Source organism: Engystomops pustulosus, chromosome 3, assembly GCF_040894005.1.
Source record: "Engystomops pustulosus chromosome 3, aEngPut4.maternal, whole genome shotgun sequence".
Lineage (NCBI taxonomy): Eukaryota > Metazoa > Chordata > Amphibia > Anura > Leptodactylidae > Engystomops > Engystomops pustulosus.
The window spans coordinates 228,963,110-228,985,199 of NC_092413.1; the positions used below are offsets into that span (position 1 = coordinate 228,963,110).

Consider the following 22,090-nt stretch of genomic DNA (forward strand, 5'->3'; position numbering starts at 1 on the left):
ACGAGCCCCATTGAAGTCAATGGGAGACTCGAGCATTTTTCAAGGGGACCAAGGCTCTGCACAGGGAAGACTGGCCAAACACCTGGGAACCTCAGAAAAGGATGGAAACACCACGGAAATGGACAGGAAACAGCAGGGGCAGCATGAATGGATGCCTCTGAGGCTGCTTAATCGCACCATTATGCCAAAATTATGGGCAACAGCATGGCCATGACAGAGTGACCGAATGAGGCTAGATAGCATCTAAAACATGCAATAATTGACCCTGACACTATAGGGGATGGCATGCAGAGGCAGCGGCAGCAGCGGCAGGCTAGAGAGTGTCATGGCGACATACCCTAAATGGACTCAGGATTCACCAAAGGAGGTGAGCAAGAAGCGCTGAAATGATTTCCTATGTGAACAAAAGGTTGACGGTATATTTAGTCGATAACACAGCATGGTGGCGACATAGTGACCAAGTTCCATAACGTATCTGGTGAAACACTCGAAAAATGAGCCTGACACAGCTCTTTTGATAAGGGGACGACATGTGGAGGCAGCCATGGAGACGACTTCCATGATTAAGAGTGACAGTATGGGGCATCCATATTGCGCTGCTATGATTGCAACTTCAGGTCTCCAGCATGGCGGCGACAGAAGGGCCAAGTTCCACTATGTATCTGGTGAAACACCTGAAAATTCTGCCTGACACAGCTCATTTGATAAGGGGATGATGTGCTGCATATGCTCTCGTGCTCCAGCGTCTGGGGAATAGAGAGTTGAAATGAGACATTGGTGGACGCTGTGGAGGATCGTGGAGGCAAAATGGACAGGAAACAGCAGGGGCAGCATGCATGGATGCCTCTGAGGCTGCCTAATCTTGGGATGGAGCTGGCGGTCCACTGCCAGGCAAGCTTTCGCCTGTCCAAGCCCCTGTCTCTCGGCTCCTCCCCTCCCAAAATGGGCCTGGGGGCCAGAAGCGTTTACTTTGAAAAAATTATAATTTTCAAAGCAGGCCGGGTCGTTTGAATATTTCACCTAGGAATAATGGAATAGCATAGTGGTTCTATTTTTAATTGTTTTTACGGAAATGGTTCCATGATTAAGAGCGACAGTATGGGGCATCCATATTGCGCTGCTATGATTGCAACTTCAGGTCTCCAGCATGGCGGCGACAGATGGGCCCCGTTCCACTATGTATCTGGTGAAACACCTGAAAATTCTGCCTGACACAGCTCGTTTGATAAGGGGACGATGTATGGAGGCAGTGAACTAGTAGTAGATTAAAGGTGCTGCAGTTAAAACTATATTAGTTGGATCTTGAGATGGAGCTGGCGCTCCGCAGAAAGGCGAGCTTTCCCCAAACCAAGCCCCTGTCTCTAGGCTACTCCCCAAACAGCACTTCTAAGAACCTTTTGTATAAGATCAAGTGTAGTAGCGTTCTTATAAGTTTAGGATATGGCGGGTGAGGGGAATGTAAACAGATGCGCAAGAAGCGCTGAAATAAAATTGGTAAATGATAAAAGTTTGCCAGTATATTTTGTGGATTACACAGCAGGGTAGCGACAAAGTTAACAAGTTTGATGTGGAAGCCATGAAAACAACCCAAAATTCTGCCTGACACAGCTCGTTTGATAAGGGGACGATGTATGGAGGCAGTGAACTAGTAGTAGATTAAAGGTGCTGCAGTTAAAAATATATTAGTTGGATCTTGAGATGGAGCTGGCGCTCCGCAGAAAGGCGAGCTTTCCCCAAACCAAGCCCCTGTCTCTAGGCTACTCCCAAAACAGCACTTCTAAGAACCTTTTGTATAAGATCAAGTGTAGTAGCGTTCTTATAAGTTTAGGATATGGCGGGTGAGGGGAATGTAAACAGATGCGCAAGAAGCGCTGAAATAATATTGGTAAATGATAAAAGTTTGCCAGTATATTTTGTGGATTACACAGCAGGGTGGCGACAAAGTTAACAAGTTTGATGTGGAAGCCATGAAAACAACCCAAAATTCTGCCTGACACAGTTCGTTTGATAAGGAGACCATGTATGGAGGCAGCTATATGGACGACTTTTGGAGGCAGCTATGGCGATGACGTGTGGAGGTAGCAATGGAGACAACGTGTGGAGCCAGCTAAAAAGACGACATGTGGAGGCTGCTATGGAGACAATTTAATTTGGATAGTGCCTGTATGTGGCAGTCCAAAAAAGTTTTCAAACCAGAGGAGCAGGTAGGTGGTCCTCCAGAAAAATTAAATAAATTGAGTGCCTGTATGTGGCACTCCCAAAAATTGCTTAAAACAGAGGACCGGGTAGGTGGCCATCCAGAAAAATTAAATACATAGAGTACTATAGCTAGAGCCAGTTGGCCCTGGCAAAAAATAGCCAGTTTCCTATGCTTTAGTGTACAAAGAGGAGGAGAAGGAGGACAATGAGGAGGAGGAGTGCATACATTATTCAGGTTGAGCTTCTTTCACCTGGTGGAGAATCAAAATTCGGATAAATCCAGGCTTTATTCATCTTGATAAGCGTTGGCATGTCAGCGCTGTCAGTCGACAGGCGTGTACGCTTATCGGTGATGATGCCACCAGCTGCACTGAAAACCCGCTCGGACAACACGCTAGCGGCATGGCAGGCAAGAACCTCCAAGGCGTACAGCGCCAGTTCGTGCCACATGTCCAGCTTTGAAACCCAGTAGTTGTAGGGAGCTGTGTGATCATTTAGGACGATGGTATGGTCAGCTATGTACTCCCTCACCATCTTTCTGTAAAGATCAGCCCTACTCTGCCGAGACTGGGGACAGGTGACAGTGTCTTGCTGGGGTGACATAAAACTGGCAAAGGCTTTGTAAAGCGTACCCCTGCCAGTGCTGGAAAAGCTGCCTGCTCGCCTACTCTCCCTCGCTACTTGTCCCGCAGAAGTACGCCCTCTACCGCTAGCGCTGTCAGAAGGGAAATACTGTTTCAGCTTGTGCACCAGGGCCTGCTGGTATTCATGCATTCTCACACTCCTTTCCTCTCCAGGGATGAGAGTGGAAAGATTTTGCTTGTACCGTGGGTCCAGGAGAGTGAATACCCAGTAATCGGTGCTGGAATAAATTCTTTGAACGCGAGGGTCACGGGATAGGCAGCCTAGCATGAAATCTGCCATATGCGCCAGAGTCCCAACGCGCAAAAATTCACTCCCCTCACTGGCCTGACTGCCCAATTCCTCCTCCTCCAACTCCTCCAACTCCTCTTCTTCTGCCCATACACGCTGAACAGTGAGGGACTGAACAATGGTCCCCTCTTCTGTCTCGCCAACATTCTCCTCCTCTTCCTCCTCATCCTCCTCCACCTCCTCCGATATGCGCTGAGAAACAGACCTAAGGGTGCTTTGGCTATCAACAAGGGAATCTTCTTCCCCCGTCTCTTGAGACGAGCGCAAAGCTTCCGACTTCATGCTGACCAGAGAGTTTTTCAACAGGCCAAGCAGCGGGATGGTGAGGCTGATGATGGCGGCATCGCCACTGACCATCTGTGTTGACTCCTCAAAGTTACTCAGCACCTGACAGATATCAGACATCCACGTCCATTCCTCATTGTAGACTTGAGGAAGCTGACTGACCTGACTACCAGTTCTGGTGGAAGTTGACATCTGGCAGTCTACAATCGCTCTGCGCTGCTGGTAAACTCTGGATAACATGGTTAATGTTGAATTCCACCTTGTGGGCACGTCGCACAACAGTCGGTGAGCGGGCAGTTGGAGGCGGCGCTGCGCTGCCCTGAGAGTGGCAGCATCTGTGCTGGACTTCCTGAAATGCGCACAGATGCGGCGCACCTTCGTGAGCAAATCAGACAGATTGGGGTATGTCTTGAGGAAAAGCTGAACTATGAGATTTAACACATGGGCCAGGCATGGCACATGTGTCAGTCTGCCGAGTTGCAGAGCCGCCACCAGGTTACGGCCGTTGTCACACACAACCATGCCTGGCTTCAGGTTCAGCGGTGCCAGCCACAGATCAGTCTGCGCCGTGATGCCCTTTAATAGCTCTTGGGCGGTGTGCCTTTTATCGCCTAGGCTCAGCAGTTTGAGCACCGCCTGCTGTCGCTTAGCGACGGCACTGCTGCTGTGCCTAGAGCTACCGACTGATGGCGCCATGCCCACGGATGGTAATTTGGAGGAGGAGGTGGAGGAGGGGTGGGAGGAGGAGGAGGCATAGTAGGCCTTTGAGACCTGGACCGAGGTAGGCCCCGCAATCCTCGGCGTCGGCAGTATATGACCAGCCCCAGGGTCAGACTCGGTCCCAGCCTCCACCAAGTTAACCCAATGTGCCGTCAGCGATATATAGTGGCCCTGCCCGGCAGCACTCGTCCACATGTCTGTGGTCAGGTGGACCTTGTCAGAAACGGCGTTGGTCAGGGCACGGATGATGTTCTCTGACACGTGCTTGTGCAGGGCTGGGACGGCACATCGGGAAAAGTAGTGGCGGCTGGGGACCGAATACCGAGGGGCGGCCGCCGCCATGAGGTTTCGAAAGGCCTCGGTCTCTACCAGCCTATAGGGCAGCATCTCCAGGCTAAGCAACTTGGAGATGTGGACGTTGAGGGCTTGGGCGTGTGGGTCGGTTGCAGTATACTTCCTTTTGCGCTCCAGTGTCTGGGTTATGGAGAGCTGAACGCTGGTGGATGCTGTGGAGGATCGTGGAGGCGAAGATGGGGTTTTCGCACAGGAGGTGTTTGGGCCGTGGTCCTGGGCAGGGAGCTGACTAGCAGATGACACAGGGGAAGGAGCAGTGGTGTGCCCGGCCGGAGGTGAACGGGCTTGGTGCCACTGAGTGGGGTGTTTAGCATTCATATGCCTGCGCATACTGGTGGTAGTTAAGCTAGTAGTGGTGGAACCCCTGCTGATCCTGGTTTGGCAAAGGTTGCACACCACAGTCCGTCGGTCATCCGGTGTTTCTTTAAAGAACCTCCAGACTTCTGAAAATCTAGCCCTCACCACGGGAGCTTGACTACGGGCAACATTTGGCGCTGATGCACCAGCTCTGGCCCTGCCTCTCCGTCTGGCCCCACCACTGCCTCTTCCAACCTGTTCTGCTATAGGACTCGCCTCCGTCTCAGAAGCACTGTGTTCACCCGGCCTATCAACCCAGCTTGGGTCTGTCACCTCATCATCCTCCGATCCCTCAGTCTGCTCCCCCCTCGGACTTCCTGCCCTGACAACAACTTCACCACTGTCTGACAACCGTGTCTCCTCATCATCCGACACCTCTTTACACACTTCTTCCACTACTTCAATAATGTCATCATCACCCACAGACTGCGACTGGTGGAAAACCTGGGCATCGGAAAATTGCTCAGCAGCAACCGGACAAGTGGTTTGTGACTGTGGGAAGGGTCCAGAAAACAGTTCCTCAGAGTATGCCGGTTCAAATGCCAAATTTTGCTGGGAGGGGGCAGACTGGGAGGAAGGAGGCTGAGGTGGAGGAGCCGAAGGAGTGCTGATTTCGGTGACATGGGTGGACTGCGTGGAAGACTGACTGGTGGACAAATGGCTAGAAGCATTGTCCGCAATCCACGACATCACCTCTTCGCACTGTTCTGGCCTCAACAGTGCTCTACCATGAGTCCCAGTAACTTCAGACATGATGAACCTAGGGAGTGTAGCTCTGCGGCGTTCCCCTGCTCCCTCATCAGCAGGTGGTGTCTCACCCCGCCCAGGACCACGGCCTCTGACCCCTGCAGTAGTTGGACGCCCACTCTGCCTAATTCTAATCAAACCCCTAATAAATTGTCCCACTTCGGTGTTGAAGGTGGATATGCGTGTCACTAAGAGCTAAACACAACGGTCGCAGGTCTCCCAGCAAATTCCTCACAATATGGTACTAGCTGCACTACTAATGCCAGCAAGCCCAGCCACAAGCAAACAAAAAAAAGGAAAATATAACGCTATTGTAGGCCTAAGTAAGCCGTTGGGGTTCTCCTATGGCTATTTTGTAGCCGACACTGAAAGCACACTGCTTTGCAAGATGAGTTTGAGCTATAAAATGAAATAAAGGTAAAAAAAAAAAAAAATCAGCAGACTCTGCCTAATTCTAATCAAACCCCTAATAAATTGTCCCACTTCGGTGTTTGAGGTGGATATGCATGTCACTAAGAGCTAAACACAACGGTAGCAAGTCCCCCTGCAAATTCCTCACAATATGGTACTAGCTGCACTACTAGTGCCAGCAAGCCCAGCCACAAGCAAACAAAAAAAAAAAGTATAACGTTATTGTAGCCCTAAGAAGGGCTGTTGGGTTCTTGTAGAATCACTCCTGCCTAACAGTAAGCTAATAGAACACCCTAACGCTTTCCCTGACCAGCAGCAGCTCTCTCCCTAGCGGCATCCAGACACAGAATGATCCGAGCAGCGCGGGCAGGGGCTAGTCTATTCCAGTGTCACCTGATCTGGCCAGCCAACCACTGCTATCGACGTGTAAGGGTACCACGTCATGCTGGGTGGAGTGCAGAGTCTCCTGGCTTGTGATTGGCTCTGTTTCTGGCCGCCAAAAAGCAAAACGGCGGGAGATGCCATTTTCTCGAGCGGGCGAAGTATTCGTCCAAGCAACGAGCAGTTTCGAGTACGCTAATGCTCGAACGAGCATCAAGCTCGGACGAGTATGTACGCTCATCTCTAGTAGCAATCTGTGCCGTCTAAGAGTCTTTGGTTTCAGTCTGTAGTTGTTAAAAGGTGGAATCCATCACACTGGGGCTTCTTTACCAAGGGTCGTGGATCGCACTTTCGTCGGACTGTTTGGCGGTTTCGGGAGTTGCGCAGCTTGGACAGGTATTGAACAGGGGTTTGCAGAGGGATTGTGCCTCACACGATCGGATTTTGGCGCTGTCACGCCAGCTTTCATGCAACAGAATTTGGGGGCGGATCGTCAAATGATCTGACTGATTCGGACTGAGCGCAGAATTCTACTTTCAAATTGTGTCGCAACCAATGCCCTTACATGCACCAGGAAGAAGAAGGTGAACTCCGGGGACCTGAGCGGGGAAGCGACACATGCAGGATATCGGGGCAGGATCTTAGTGACTCCCCGCACAGCACATTATACACGGACAATGCACTCACATGCACCAGGAAGAAGAAGGTGAACTCCGGGTACCTAAGCGTCCTGAGCGGACGAAACACGTGTCGGGGAGGTGCTGAGCAGCGGCCCTTGTGTGTACTCTACTGCCCCTGGATTTAAGGTACTTACCTTTGTGTTAAATGGTGGTCTGTGTACTACCAGTACTTGAGATATATCATTGTTTTTTTACCATATGTTCAGTTTTATGCACTTTAGCACTTTGCACATTATGTCCTTATTAATTGTACAGTTCACTGAACTTCTTCTGCTGCTCAGCACCTTATGCTTGCTGCATAATCACTCTGTTTTGTTATATGCTACCCCCATTTTTAATTGTATTTAATAAAATTGTGATTTTATTGATACCATCGGTGCTCATTTTTCTTTGTTCGGTATTGTACCTAAGCGGGGAAGCTACACATGCAGGATATCACATGTGTGATACTGGCTGTGGAGCTGTGTATCTAATTCTATCATGTGTGATAGTGTCTGCTGAGCTGTGTATTTAATCCTATCCTGTGTGATACTGTCTGCTGAACCGTGTATCTTATTCTGTCATGTGTGATACTCACTGTGGAGCTGTGTATCTAATTCTATCATGTGTGATACCGTCTACTGAGCTGTGTTTCTAGTCCTATCTGGTGTGATATTGTCTGCTGAGCTGTGTAACTAATCCTATCCTGTGTGATACTGACTGCTGAGCTGTGTATCTAACCCTATCTAGTGTGATACTGGCTGCTGAGCTGTGTATCTAACCCTATCCTGTGTGATACTGTCTGCTGAGCTGTGTTTCTAATCCTATCGTGTGGGATACTGACTGCTGAGCTATGTATCTAATCCTATACTGTGTGATACTGACTGCTGAACTGTGTATCTAATCCTATCCTGTGTGATACTGACTGCTGAGCTGAGTATATAATCCTCTCATGTGTGATACTGACTGCTGAGCTGTGTAACTTATCCTATCCTGTGTGATACTGCCTGCTGAGCCATGTATCTAATCCTATCCTGTGTGATACTGTCTGCAGAGCTGTTTATTTAATTTTATCATGTATCTGCTGAGTCTGCTGAGCTTTTTTGTAATCCTACTATGTATGTGTATTTTTTTCTTATAATCAAATGTACCTAAACATCTCTTCTTCTTATTGTTACAGTTTGCATGGTAATGGTATACCAAACACAGCCTGCACCCAGTTGGCTTCTGGAATAAGGAATAATCCCTCCCTGAAGAGTCTTGTCCTGTCTGGTAACAGTCTTTCTGGTCCTCACCTCAGTGATTTGATGGAAGCTCTGTCCAGTCCAGGCTGCAGGGTAGAGGAATTACAGTGAGTGCAAGAGATGTATACAGTAGAAGACATTAAAGAGAGTATAACAGATGTGTACAGTAGTAGACATTAAAGAGAGTATAACAGATATGTACAGTAGAAGACATTACAGCGAGTGTGTGAGTGCAAGAGATGTGTAAAGGAGGAGACACTGAAGTGAGTATAACATATGTGTACAGGAGGAGACATTGCAGTGAGTATAAGAGATGTGTACAGGAGGAGACACTAAAGTGAGTATAACATATGTGTACAGGAGGAGACATTGCAGTGAGTATAACATATGTGTACAGGAGGAGGCATTACAGTGAGTATAATATATGTGTACAGGAGGAGACATTACAGTGAGTATAACATATGTGTACAGGAGGAGGCAATACAGTGAGTATAAGAGATCTGTACAGGAGGAGACACTACAATGAGTATAACAGAAATGTACAGGAGGATACAATACAGTGAGTATAAGAGATGTGTATAAGAGAAGACATTACAGTGAGTATGAGAAATGTGTGCAGGAGGAGACATTACAGTGAGTATAGGAGATATGTACAGGAGGAAACATTACACTGAGAATTAGAGATGTGTACATGAGGAGACATTACACTGAGAATAACAGATGTGTACAGTAGGAGACATTATAGTGAGTAAAAGATTTAAACAGGAGGAGACATTAGTGTATAAGAGATGTGTAAAGAAGGAAACTTTACAGTAAGTAAAAGAGATGTGTACAGGAGGAGATAAGATGATGACTGCTTCTTGTGACTGTGTCATATATAGTTGTATTTCTTATTATATCATATGTAATACTGTATGCTGATCTGTGTGTATAATCCTACTATGTGTGATAGAGTGTGCAGAGCTGTATATACAATCCCTTTCAGTATTAGACTTCCTTCTAAATTGTTTAATCCCATCATTTGTGATATCATCTGCTGAGCTGTGTATCTAATATTCTTTGTGATATTGTGTTATGCATCACCCACATCTCATCTTCTTATTCTGATAGTTTGAGTAGGAATAATCTATCAGACATTTCCTGCACCCAGTTGGCATCTGTAATAAGAGATAATACCTCACTGAAGATATTGCATCTGTCTATGAACCGTCTGTCTGGTCCTCACCTCAGTGACCTGATGGAGGCGCTGTCTAGTTCGGGCTGCATGATAGAGGAAATACAGTGAGTACAAGAGATGTGTACAGAAGGTGGCATTGCAGTGAGTATTAGGGATGTGAACAGGAGGAGACATTGCAGTGAGTATTAGGGATGTGAACAGGAGGAGACATTACAGGGAGTATAAGAGATGTGTACAGGAGGAGACATTACAGTGAGTATATCAGATGTGAACAGGAGGAGACATTGCAGTGAGTATTAGGGATGTGAACAGGAGGAGACATTACAGGGAGTATAAGAGATGTGTATAAGAGGAGACATTACAGGGAGTATAAGAGATGTGTACAGGAGATATCACAGTGAGTATAAGATGTGTACAGGAGACATTACAGTGAGTATAAGATGTGTACAGGAGACATCACAGTGAGTATTAGGGATGTGTACAGGAGACATTACTGGGAGTATAAGAGATGTGTACAGGAGGAGACATTACAGGGAGTATAAGAGATGTGTACAGGAGGAGACATTGCAGTTAGTATTAGGTATGTGTACAGGAGGAGACATTGCAGTGAGTATTAGGGATGTGTACAGGAGGAGACATTACAGGGAGTATAAGAGATGTACAGGAGGAGAAATTACAGGGAGTATAAGAGATGTGTACATGAGGAGACATTACAGGGAGTATAAGAGATGTGTACAGAAGGAGACATTACAGTGAGTATAAGAGATGTGTACAGAAGGAGACATTACAGTGAGTATAAGAGATGTGTACAGGAGACATTACAGGGAGTACAAGAGATGTGTACATGAGGAGACATTGCAGTGAGTATTAGGGATGTGTACAGGAGGAGACATTACAGTGAGTATTAGGGATGTGTACAGGAGGAGACATTACAAGGAGTATAAGAGATGTGTACAGGAGGAGACATTACAGGGAGTATAAGAGATGTGTACAGGAGGAGACATTACAGGGAGTATAAGAGATGTGTACAGAAGGAGACATTACAGGGAGTATAAGAGATGTGTACATGAGGAGACATTACAGTGAGTATTAGGGATGTGTACAGGAGGAGACATTACAAGGAGTATAAGAGATGTGTACAGGAGGAGACATTACTGTGAGTATAAGCGATGTGTATAGGAGGAGACATTACAGCGAGTATAAGAGATGTGTACAGGAGCAGACATTACAGGGAGTATAAGAGATGTTTACAGAAGGAGACATTACAGTGAGTATTAGGGATGTGTACAGGAGGAGACATTACAGGGAGTATTAGGGATGTGTACAGGAGGAGACATTACAAGGAGTATAAGAGATGTGTACAGGAGGAGACATTACAGTGAGTATAAGAGATGTTTACAGAAGGAGACATTACAGTGAGTATTAGGGATGTGTACAGGAGGAGACATTACAGGGAGTATTAGGGATGTGTACACGAGGAGACATTACAAGGAGTATAAGAGATGTGTACATGAGGAGACATTACAGGGAGTATAAGAGATGTGTACAGAAGGAGACATTACAGGGAGTATAAGAGATGTGTACATGAGGAGACATTGCAGGGAGTATAAGAGATGTGTACAGGAGGAGACATTACAGTGAGTATAAGAGATGTGTACAGGAGGAGACATTACTGTGAGTATAAGAGATGTGTACAGAAGGAGACATTACAGTGAGTATAAGAGATGTGTACAGGAGGAGACATTACAGTGAGTATAAGAGATGTGTACAGGAGGAGACATATGGAGACAAGTTATACATGCCTTTTATTCTATTTTATGTTCCATTTTGATTTCTACTATAAAAACGTATGACTGCTCCTTGTTATGAGACATAGTCCTATCCTTTGTAACTGCTGATTTGTGTATCTAATCCTTTTTATATTGTGTGTGCATCTAATCTTATCATGTATGATACTGACTGCTGGTTCATTATTCACATCTCATTTTTTAATTGACAGTTTAAGTAGAAATAATCTTCCAGACACATCCTGCATCCAATTGGTTTCTGGAATAAGGAATAATCCTTCCCTGAAAATACTTGACCTGTCTGGTAACCATCTGTCTGGTCCTCACCTCAGTGACTTGATGGAAGCTCTCTTTAGTCCAGGCTGCAACATTAAAGAACTTGAGTGAGTATAAGAGATGCAATAGTGGTTGAGAATTAAGGTGGTATGGGTGGCCACTCATCTACCACTCATCTATATTCACATAGAACCTGCTTGTATTCGGAGCAGTAAGCCCAAATTTCTCAGATTTTTTTTTTCCAAAGCTGAGTCCCTATCTACCCTTTTTACTCTCCCCAAAATTGTGTGAATGAACTTGTTGTACTGCATTCGTGGTAATCTCGACTATGCTGGCAGTGTGTACCCTTCACATAAGGTACTGGGCCGACCCCAATGACTTGAAGTGGGGTCTGTCTGGCCTCTCTGGTTTTGACTTTTTGATGGAAAGAATAGTGCCACACATAGTACACAATTATTTATATATAATTTATGATTCAATGATATTCATTGATGAAAATTGTACCAACATAAACTGGCATAACAATGCACATGTAACAAGCATTAAGAAAACAATAGAACACAACTAACAAAGTATGCAACAGACAACATAAACCTGACAGGACAAATAGACATGGACAGACTCCCACATGGCTAATGTGGCTAGGGGGGGGAGAACAGTGTCCTAAAATAAACTTATAAGCTATTAAGCAGAGAACTCAGTGGAGAATCCCTAGAGGATGTCCACGCCAGCCACTTCAAGTGGAATGTAAATACAGCATAATCCAAACCACCAATTCCTCCATTTTTACTATATAAGTCATTTCAGCCATCCACATCGCTATGGTTGCTGCAGATTCCAATTTACACAGTCGAAGCCATAACAATGTGTTTTAAAAATTCCTGTTTGACTTTCTTGTAAGCACCAGGAAGCATAGTGCGGATGGAATGGCAAGGGGTTCGAGGACAATGTGAGCTTGAAATCGGAGCCAGCATCATACAACACTAGGTGTCAGTGTAACACCTGAGGTCGGAGTGAGATCCGATCGCGAGTGTTTAACCTGTTAAATGCTGTGGTCAATGCAACTACGGAATTTAAGCAGCCTGCCAGAGGTCTCTCCCCCAGGATCACCCCACGCTGCCTTTTGGGGGCATCGGTCGCTGTAATAGCAGCCCTACAGTCCGATCAGGACCCCAGGGCTGTCTGCAGTCAGTGCCTGTAAGATCCTGTAAGATCCTAAAGGCAGTGAGTAAATTTACACATTTAGTTTTTGTGATGCAATTTCTGATGTTCAAACCAGAAGTGACAAGAAAGAAGAGAAGCAGCTTCTTTCATTGATCCATTCTCACCCATTGCCATCCAACCCTGCTTCTGGCTTCAAAAACTGCATCTAAAAGCTGAACATGTGAACGCACCCAGATGAGTGCTACGTATTTTTGCTAAGATTGTTATTAGGCTCTTACCCCTTGACGTCCAGGATTTGTTTTGGAAGTGACAATTTCTGGGGTAAGTGCAATATTATAATTGTTAATCCGATTAACTAATTGGGGCACATTTACTTACCCGGTCCAGTCGCGATCCAGCGGTGCATTCTCCGACGTGGATTCGGGTCTGCCGGAATTCTGTGCGCCCGATATCCAGCAGGTGTCGCTGCTGCGCCGAAGTCCTTCGGGGTTCACCTGCTTCGTCCCGGTGCATGTAAGTGCTGATCTTGCGACACAAATTCTTTTTTAAACTCTGTGGTTTTTCCAAATCCATCATGTTGTCCGACGGTCACGCCCCCCCCCCGATTTCTGTCGCGTGCAAGCCGCCGCCGATGCGCCAAAATCCGATCGCCAAAATCATGGGGCAATTCGGCGCAAATCAGAAATCATCAGGAAACATGACGAAAGTACGCGATTCGGACCCTTAGTAAATGAGCCCCATTGTGTCACTTATGTCTAAAGTACTTGTACAACTGGACACTCTCAGAATATTTGTTTGGTCATCGCCAGCGACTATCACGAGGGCAAAGGCCCATTATTTTTAGTATAGATGGAGTTTTGTGCCACCTTAATAAAATTTTATATGAATTTTCCTGCGCAGTGAAAAACCACATGAGTTTGCAAGAATCTTTTTATTACCTCTTTACTAAATGAAGCTTGAAGGTTCCTTTCCCATCTATCAATACACAATGGCTTGGATTCTGTAGACCCTTAGGTACAGAGGGTCCTTTTAGCCAGGTCAGACAATCTCTGACACTCCTAGTAGCCAATTGTCTCCCATAAGTCGTGACCTGTAGCTTATGTAGAAAGTGTATAAAACTGGTAAAAACTCATTCAAGAATCTGTCGAGTCTCTCAGGAGAATCTTTTAGATTTAGGTCTTTAGCAGCGATAAATTCCAGTTTTGACAAAATTCTTGGGACTTACCTTCTAAGGCTACTTGAAAAGGCAACAATCTAACTGGCATTGGTGGAGAAGAGGTAGAAATAAAATCTGTGCAAGTTGAAATATCTCTGGCAACTAAAACTGTACATTTAGAAAGCAGATTTCTCGGGGTACCAGGGTTCGTATCCAGTAAGCTCTATCCCCAGGCCAATTGTCTAGGGGAAAGATGAAATGGATCTATTTCCCTGCCCAGAGACTTGCCATGGGCACTGTTTAGGTGGGACCCTCTTTTACATTGGATGACCTTATACTAGAGTAGGGGGTCAGATAGTCCAATGCCTCCTCCACTCTTAGGTTGACCTAAACTAGCGCATGCGTAGCGTATCTTGCCGTGTGACTCTGCTAAAGAAATCTCCTGTAAACCGACCTTATTGATAGGAAAACCTGCATAACATATAAAAGCCTTGAAATGAAACAACCAAGAAACAATGGGGACTGCTAATGTTTTACGTTTTAAGTCAATAGAGTGGAGCAGTGGTTGAAAATCACTTTAACCTAATAGGGAAGGGTCATTAGGGATAGAAATACCAAGATATTTACACTTATGGGTTTGCCATGTAAAAAGGAATTTAAGCTGTAAATCAGACACCAGCACAGACTTGCTGAAGTTGATATGAGAATTAGAGAGTCCATGAAGAACATCAAAAAGTGCAATGGCCCTGCCAATGCAGTAACATTCCAAAATGTTGCTCCTATTAAAGTGCAAATGTCCTTAGGGCCTGATCACCGCTGTGCACCCTCTACTGTCTTTAACTGGTAATGCAGCTGTTTAATGTCTGCCTGGAGAGAAAGCTTACATTGACCAATGATATGTAATATTTGATTAATGTGAATCTTATTTGTAACAAGGTTCCTGTTTGAAAACCTGAACTCTCCATCCCCAAGGGAAGTTCACAAAACTCCCTGTGGCTAGAAAGTTCAAGGTCTTTCTGTGTGTGCTGAGGAACAACACACATCTTTACATGGCATACAAACAGTAGCCCCTCCATGCTTTAGCTTCACAGGCTTTTACACTGTCCCAAAGAACTTCACCCTCCCACTGTATGAAATCCCAGCAGGCAGAGGGAGGGGGAAGTCCTAAAGGAGGAGGGGGAGAAGCTACAGCATGGAGTGACTCTCTGAACAGAGTCTCTGGAGTGACTCTGGATCCCATGCAGCTAGAAAAGGCACATGTTATGTTTTTTGTCATTTCCAGTGCATTTAGCATTTTTTTTCCATGATCTTAGGTCATTGCATAGAATATTAAGAAAATCCTCACAATATGAAGTCACTAATATGTCCTTATGATTTCTCTTCCAGCCTGGAGGATAATGGATTGTCTGAAGAGGAGAAGGAAGGAATAAGAAATCTGCAAAATATCAAACCAGACATGAAGATAAAATATTGAAGAGATTATGCAGGGAAATATGGACAATACTTCCCCAGAGCTCTGGCGTTATGAGTGTTTTATTTCTTTCTTGCAGACAGTGGGAACTCGTTGGGGGAGTGCCAGTATATAATGAACCCCCGTCCCCCCTCTACAACAGGAGGCTTAGACTTTGTGATGTATCTGCCGTCCGTGCCCCACCTTGGGGGGTCATTTACTAAGGGCCGATTCGCGTTTTCCTGACGTGTTACCCGAATATTTCCGATTTGCGCCGATTGCCCCAGGATTTTGGCGCACGCGATCGGATTGTGGTGCATCGCCACCGGCATGCACACGACGGAAATGGGGGGGGCGTGGCCGAACGAAAACCCGACGGATTCGGAAAAACCACCGCATTTAAAAAAGGAAATTGAGTCGCGGAGCTTGCACTCACCTTCATCCAGGATAGGATCGTGAACTTCAGTGCATTTCAGGGAACTTTAGCGCAGCAGCGCCACCTGGTGGACTTCGAAGGAACTGCCTTGATGAATCCCGGCCGGACCCGAATCCAGTGCAGAGAACACGCCGCTGGATCGCGAACGGACCGGGTAAGTAAATCTGCCCCACTCTCTTAGAGCCCGCACTCCACTATGACACACTCTTTTGGAGGCCGCGCCGCACCCCACCCCGGCACACTCTGTCGGAGGCCGTGCCCCACCCTGGCACACTCTGGTGAAAGCCACATCCCATTCACTTTTTTCAATTACGAAACGTGTCCCAGCTTCAACTGACAGTTTTAGAGGTAGAAGGAGTTAATCAGAGTAACATGGAAATTATTACAATGTGAAGTATATTGGATCTTCCGTCTTGTAACACTGTCCCCAAAAGGAATGAAAATTGCAATTTTGGTGTCTTTCTGTAAAATGCATGGAGTTTTTAGGAAGGAGTTTTGTGCTATATTCTACTAAGGGTTAAACATTTACCTAGAGATCATAAGAAATTCCTGATGTAGAGTCGATATCACGTGTATCTTACTGCTCATTGATTTGTACTCGTGTATTTTTAGAATGGTGTTCACATTGATCTCTGTATATAAATATTGGTGGTGGGAGAGTCACTGAGCATGTCTGAAAAAAGGGCCACGGCCGAAACGTAACATAAAAAGCTTAATATATGGGGGGTCATTTATCTTATCCCTGTTTGTTTTTGCCGGTCTTTTTTCCACTTCTTTGGTAATTTATCAATCTCACTTTTTCCTTGTGTTAAAGGTTTTTTTTTTTCAGATCTCTTTTTGAGTCATTTGTTACAAATGTCTCAAAAATGTCGCTCAAATGTCTAAAGTCACTTCTTTCCATTTTCTAAGTTTTCCTAAAAGGGCATCTACCACCAGGATGAAGGACTGTATCCAAATGACCCTGAGGGGCTCCAGGCTCCGTTAACACCTTTGGAGCCTGGAGTCCCTCATGCTCATTTGCATACAACCCTTCATCCTGGTGCTAGATGCCCTTTAAGTATGGTTTAGTCTGAAGTTTTTTGCGCCAAAAAAAGTCGCAAATTTGAGACAATTTGAAATGATAAATGTCGTTTGCAAGATTTGGCACATTTGGAATAGAAGATAAATGTGTCTAACTGAAGAAAAACAAATGTCCAGAGGACATTTCAAAATGTCTCCAAAAAAAATTGCAATCCGCCAAAAAATGTCTCAAAAAAGACAGAAAGAGAAGGAAGAAAAATAAAGATAAGTCATCCTATGGAGTTGCATTTAGGGTGTTGTGACCCTTAGTGACGGGGATGGGGCTGCCAAGTTTACGTTTTATTGTTACACTGCTGCTGATAAGTTAGGCCCTGTCCACAGGATCAGTGGGGGTCTTGGTGATGAGCCCCCGCAGATCCCGAGAACGGCAACCTCCGTCAGCTTCATAGAGATGAATGGAGCAGAACGGACATGCGCTGCCGTGTGTTCCACTCATCTCAGGGACCAACGAGGGGTCCAACGAAGGTACCTCGGACACCATCGGACCCCCATCCACATGATCTGTGGGGTTCTCATCACTGAACAGCCTATCAGCAAGTAAGGCCCAATCCACACCCCTTTCACAAAAAACATTCTTATATCTCAGAAATTACCAGAGAAAGAACCCCAGAAGTAATATTAAGTACTTTAAAGATTATTATTCACAGCTACACAAAACAAGGATGATTATTCTCAAGTCAGAACTTGAGATATAAACTTCCCAAATTATCTAATACACAGAACAATTGGCCAGTTTTCTAAGGCTCCTTACTTCCAGGGCAACATCTGCAAAGAGTTTGTATGTTCTCTGCGTGTTTCCTACGGGTCCTCCGGTTTCTTCCCACACTCCATACTGGTAGGTTGATTAGATTGTGAGCCCCATTGGGACTGATTTGGAAAGCTCTGCACAATTTGTGTAATCTGTGTGCACTATATAAATAAGGAATTATTCTTACACATGAAAGAATGCCACTGGGCCGGGACATGGGCATATCATACATGGAGAGGTGGAGGGGTGAGCGCTCCTCCACCATCTCCTCTCCATAGGGAGACTTTCTTCTGGACCATATGTACCACACAAGTTCTTTTCCGGTGATGTCACCATACAACGTGACACGCGCACTGCTATGGCGGCTGTATGCTAAATGCCATTCCTACAGCAGACATCCGGCCGCCATATACGGTCGCGTGGATAAGATGTATACACCAAATATGATGGGCAATTGGCATATTTTGGCAGCTTTTACTAGACCTTGGAGTTTTTACAACATCATAAACTCTGACCTGATGACTGTGCAAACTTCAAAATACACATAGACATGGACATCTCTACAAAGAAATGATGTTCCAGATCACGAGCCTCAATAGACGCATTCTCCTCGAGCACGGTTCACCCCGCTGCAAAGGGTATGGGAACATGTAGAGAAACAGATCCAGCTCATGGAGATCTTGTGAAGTTTTGTCTTTTATTTACGCTTGTGTGACATCCAGGTATACAGCAACATGAGAAGTCAACGCGTTCCGAGCGGTTCACCCGTTCTTATTCATGACTTATTCACGATGGGTGAATCGCTCGAAACGCGTTGACTTCTCATGTTGCTGTATACCTGGATGTCACACAAGCGTAAATAAAAGAAAAAACTTCACAAGATCTCCATGAGCTGGATCTGGATCTTTTTCTCTACTTACCCTTCCTCCACAAAGGACCTAAATACTCCCTGACACTTTGTCCAATCATGAGGAACACTTTTTACTTATTTATTAATAGGAGGAAACATGAACCAAACAGTAAATATATAAAATATATACCTCCAGGGAATCAGGATTTACTTTCATTTTTAAAGGGCACCTACCACCACAAATTTACCTATAAAGGTAGATTGGGTGGTAGGTGGATCAATGGGACGTGAGGAGAGACCTTTTAAGGGCTAATCCTCACGTCCCCACACTTTTTTGATAACTTTTATTAGATATATATTCAAATTTACTTATGCGGCTACTGGGGCGTGGAGTAGCCGCATCTGAGGTTACACGAGGCGGCTACTCCACGCCCCGGTAGCCACTTTACCCCTCCTACTCACCCATCTAATAAAAGTTATCAAAAAAGTGCAGGGACGTGAGGATTAGCCCTTAAAAGGGCTATCCTCACGTCCCACTGATCCACCTACCACCCAATCTACCTTTATAGGTAGATTTGTGGTGGTAGGTGCCCTTTAAGTTTTTGTTATTTTTCTCCCTTTTTATTTTGTAACAGTTTTCTTGTGTTGTGTCATTTTATCTTGTAATTTTTTCTCCTCGGAAGCACTGAACTCCTTTTTGTAGTAAAGCTTTCTACTTTAATCCCTTAAGAACGCAGCGTTTTTTCGTTCATTTTTCGCTCTCCACCTTCGAAAATCCATAACTTATTAATTTTTCCATGACTTCTATTTGGGAGCTGGAAATTTTTTTTAAATATGACACATTTGCGTCAGGTTGTTATGGGCTTAGTTTTTACGACTTTCACTGTGCGCTCAAAATAACACCAGTGCAATAAAGCACAGGTTGGGTGCGATCGCGGCGACACCAAAGTTATAGAAGTTTTTTGTGTTTTAATACATTTTCAAAAATTAAACAAATCTGTACAAAAAAATGTTGCCATCTTCTGACACTAATAACTTTTTCATACTTCAGTGTACGGAGCTGGGGGAAGTGTCATTTTTTGCGATATGACCTGATGTTTTCATTGCTACCATTTGGAGAACTGTGCAACCTTTTAGTCACTTTTTATTACATTTTTTTATGTGATGTAAAATTATGTAACTGGAGCGTTTAGATATTTGGGCGCTATTTTCTGGTATGTGGTTCACCGCTGGCAATATCATTTTTTATATTTTGATAAATCATGCATTATGAGAGAATACCTAATGCATTTGTGATTTATACTGTTTATGTTTTATATCAGTTCTGGGGGGGGGTGATTTGAATTTTTGTTTCTTTTTTTTAAATTTTTTTATCATTTTTTAAACTTTTTTTTTACAATTTTTTTTAGACCCTCTAGAGTACTTTCAACTTGGATGGTCTGATAGTTCCTGCCATATACTGCAATGTAACGAAACTGCAGATGCCATGCAGCCTTGGGTCTGACGAAGACCCGAGACTGTCGTGGCAACCGATCACCGCTCCCCAACAATCAGAATAAAGATGGTGGCGCCCACGCACCGCCATCTTTTGGATACCGGCGGTGCCATCAGAAGGGTTAATTACCGCAATAGGTTCTAACACCAATAGAGCGTATTAGCAGTGGGTGTTTGCTGCAATATGCAGCATCCTTCCCTACCTCTGTATGGAGAGGTCTCAGCCCGCACGCCCTCCTCATACAGCTCGAGACCTCTGTGTTGTACATGTACTATGCAGAGTGTGAACATGTTACTGTTGGCCCCTGAGGGTCTGTGAACTCATAGCAAAGTGTGGTGAGCTGTGTGACTGCTGGAGTGCTGAGCGTGCATGTCTAGTGGGGTAACAAGGTAAGAGGGGTAAGAGCGGATGTAGAGGGGGATGCTTATTGATTGGTAACTATTGTAAGCGCAGCGCTTTCGGTATGTGTGAGCGCTACCTATGGGGTGTAATTTAAGCTTAATTTGTATCCTGAGTGAAATGTGTGCAAAAGGTTGAGTTGGCTAAATAAATAAACCCCGTGGAGTTGCACCCCAAGTCATGTGACGAGGCAGCGCGTCTCTGTGACAAGGTAATTATAATGAAGAGTTATTTAAAAAATCTTGATCTTGGCTAAGGTGATAAATAAACTTCCAAAATCATTGTAGGAGGACACATTTTTGTGTAGTTCCAAATCATGATACGGAGGGTGTAGATTTGCCGTCGTACAGACCTAATACTGTGGGGGTCATTTACTAAGGGCCCGATTCGCGTTTTCCCGACGTGTTACCCGAATATTTCCGATTTGCGCCGATTGTACCTGAATTGCCCCGGGATTTTGGCGCACGCGATCGGATTGTGGCGCATCGGCGCTGGCATGCACACGACAGAAATCGGGGGACGTGGCCGAACGAAAACCCGACGTTTTCGGAAAAACCGCCGCATTTAAAAACCGAAAATGTGTCGCTTGGGAAGCGCTTACCTTCACTTGGTCCAGCTCGGTGTATTCCGGCACGTTGAGATGATTTTCAGCGCAGCAGCGCCACCTGGTGGACGGCGGAGGAACTACCTTCATAAATCCCGTCCAGACCCGAATCCTGTTCAGAGAACGCGCCGCTGGATCGCGAATGGGCCAGGTAAGTAAATCTGCCCCTGTATCTTTGACAAATGGTGGCATCAGGGTTATCACAAAAATGTTGGCAAACCTTCTAAAAGACGTAAAAGGTTTCATCATGGAAGAAAACTATTGTGAAAGATGTAATTTTCCAAGAGGAGAGAGGACAAAATACGGATTTGTGCAGAAGATTACCTTGAATGGACTTTTCTGGTCAGAGTTCTGGGCTTGTCCGGGAACCATTTGTGCAATTAGTGCTGCTTTATTGATTTGCTAATTTATATATATATGTTTTGTGTTGCTTGTGTTTTACAACGAAGACACTGGCAGTGAGTTATCGCGGCCTGTCCACCTGGATACTGGAGCACAATCAGTGATTTGGACTTCTCTGCCCTCTTCGGCGGTTGGGCACGGATCGCTGTTGCTGGGCCGTGGATTGGGAATTTGCATTAGCACTTGCAGAAACTATCACCTGCACCGCGTTATTCTTTGTTTTGATAGTCTCACTCTCCTCCTGAGATACGAAGACCTGGACCTCACAGAAGGTCAGATACCCCCATCTTCCCGGTAAGCCGACGTTCACATATCGACCCTTCATGCCATTGCATTGGTAGGTTTCAGCGCCACCAGTGGATGAAACAGCACATCTGCAAAGAGATACAATTTATTACAACGATGTCCATGGGTGTGTCCTAGGACAATGCTATGGACAGGGGGAACCTAAGGAAATAAATAATAGATTTTAGATAATTATACTGCCCCGATCCCACTGCTAGGTCCTTCCACATAGTTGGCATTTCCAGAAGTCCCGGGAACTAGACAGCAGCGGGGGCCTGGGCAGATATAAAACCACAGAGTAGATTCACTGTTTTTTATTTATTTTTTTACTTTTCCGAAAAATGGCCTTAAATTGATTTCAAGGACTGTAATGAGGGCTGTGGATCTGGTAAAGGTCCTATTATTGGCAGAAAGCTCTCTCTAAATTTAGGGAACAGTCTATTATAATCCAGGATTCTCCAAGCTCTGGGAGGTGGATGCCTTACAAGGAG

At 45.2% G+C, this 22,090-nt stretch overlaps 2 protein-coding genes across 3 annotated transcripts in view; one reads left to right on the forward strand and one right to left on the reverse strand.

Moving 5' to 3' along the window:
- Positions 1–15,465, forward strand: part of LOC140122759 (NACHT, LRR and PYD domains-containing protein 3-like) — a 56,661-nt gene extending 41,196 nt beyond the window's left edge. The window contains exons 8-11 of the mRNA XM_072143953.1: positions 8,256–8,397; positions 9,401–9,571; positions 11,467–11,637; positions 15,237–15,465. Of these exons, the coding sequence (XP_072000054.1) occupies positions 8,256–8,397; positions 9,401–9,571; positions 11,467–11,637; positions 15,237–15,324 (572 nt within the window). The 3' untranslated portion in view covers positions 15,325–15,465. The remainder of the gene's footprint in view (positions 1–8,255; positions 8,398–9,400; positions 9,572–11,466; positions 11,638–15,236) is intronic.
- LOC140122762 (fucolectin-like) overlaps positions 1–22,090 on the reverse strand; it is a 147,769-nt gene that overhangs the window by 123,171 nt on the left and 2,508 nt on the right. The window contains exon 4 of one of the 2 annotated variants that reach the window (XM_072143957.1): positions 19,424–21,688. The exons of the other annotated variant lie outside the window; for it this stretch is intronic. Coding sequence (XP_072000058.1) covers positions 21,412–21,688 — 277 coding nt within the window. The 3' untranslated portion in view covers positions 19,424–21,411. Of the gene's footprint in view, positions 1–19,423; positions 21,689–22,090 lie in introns of those variants that run through there. 2 annotated transcript variants of the gene reach the window in all.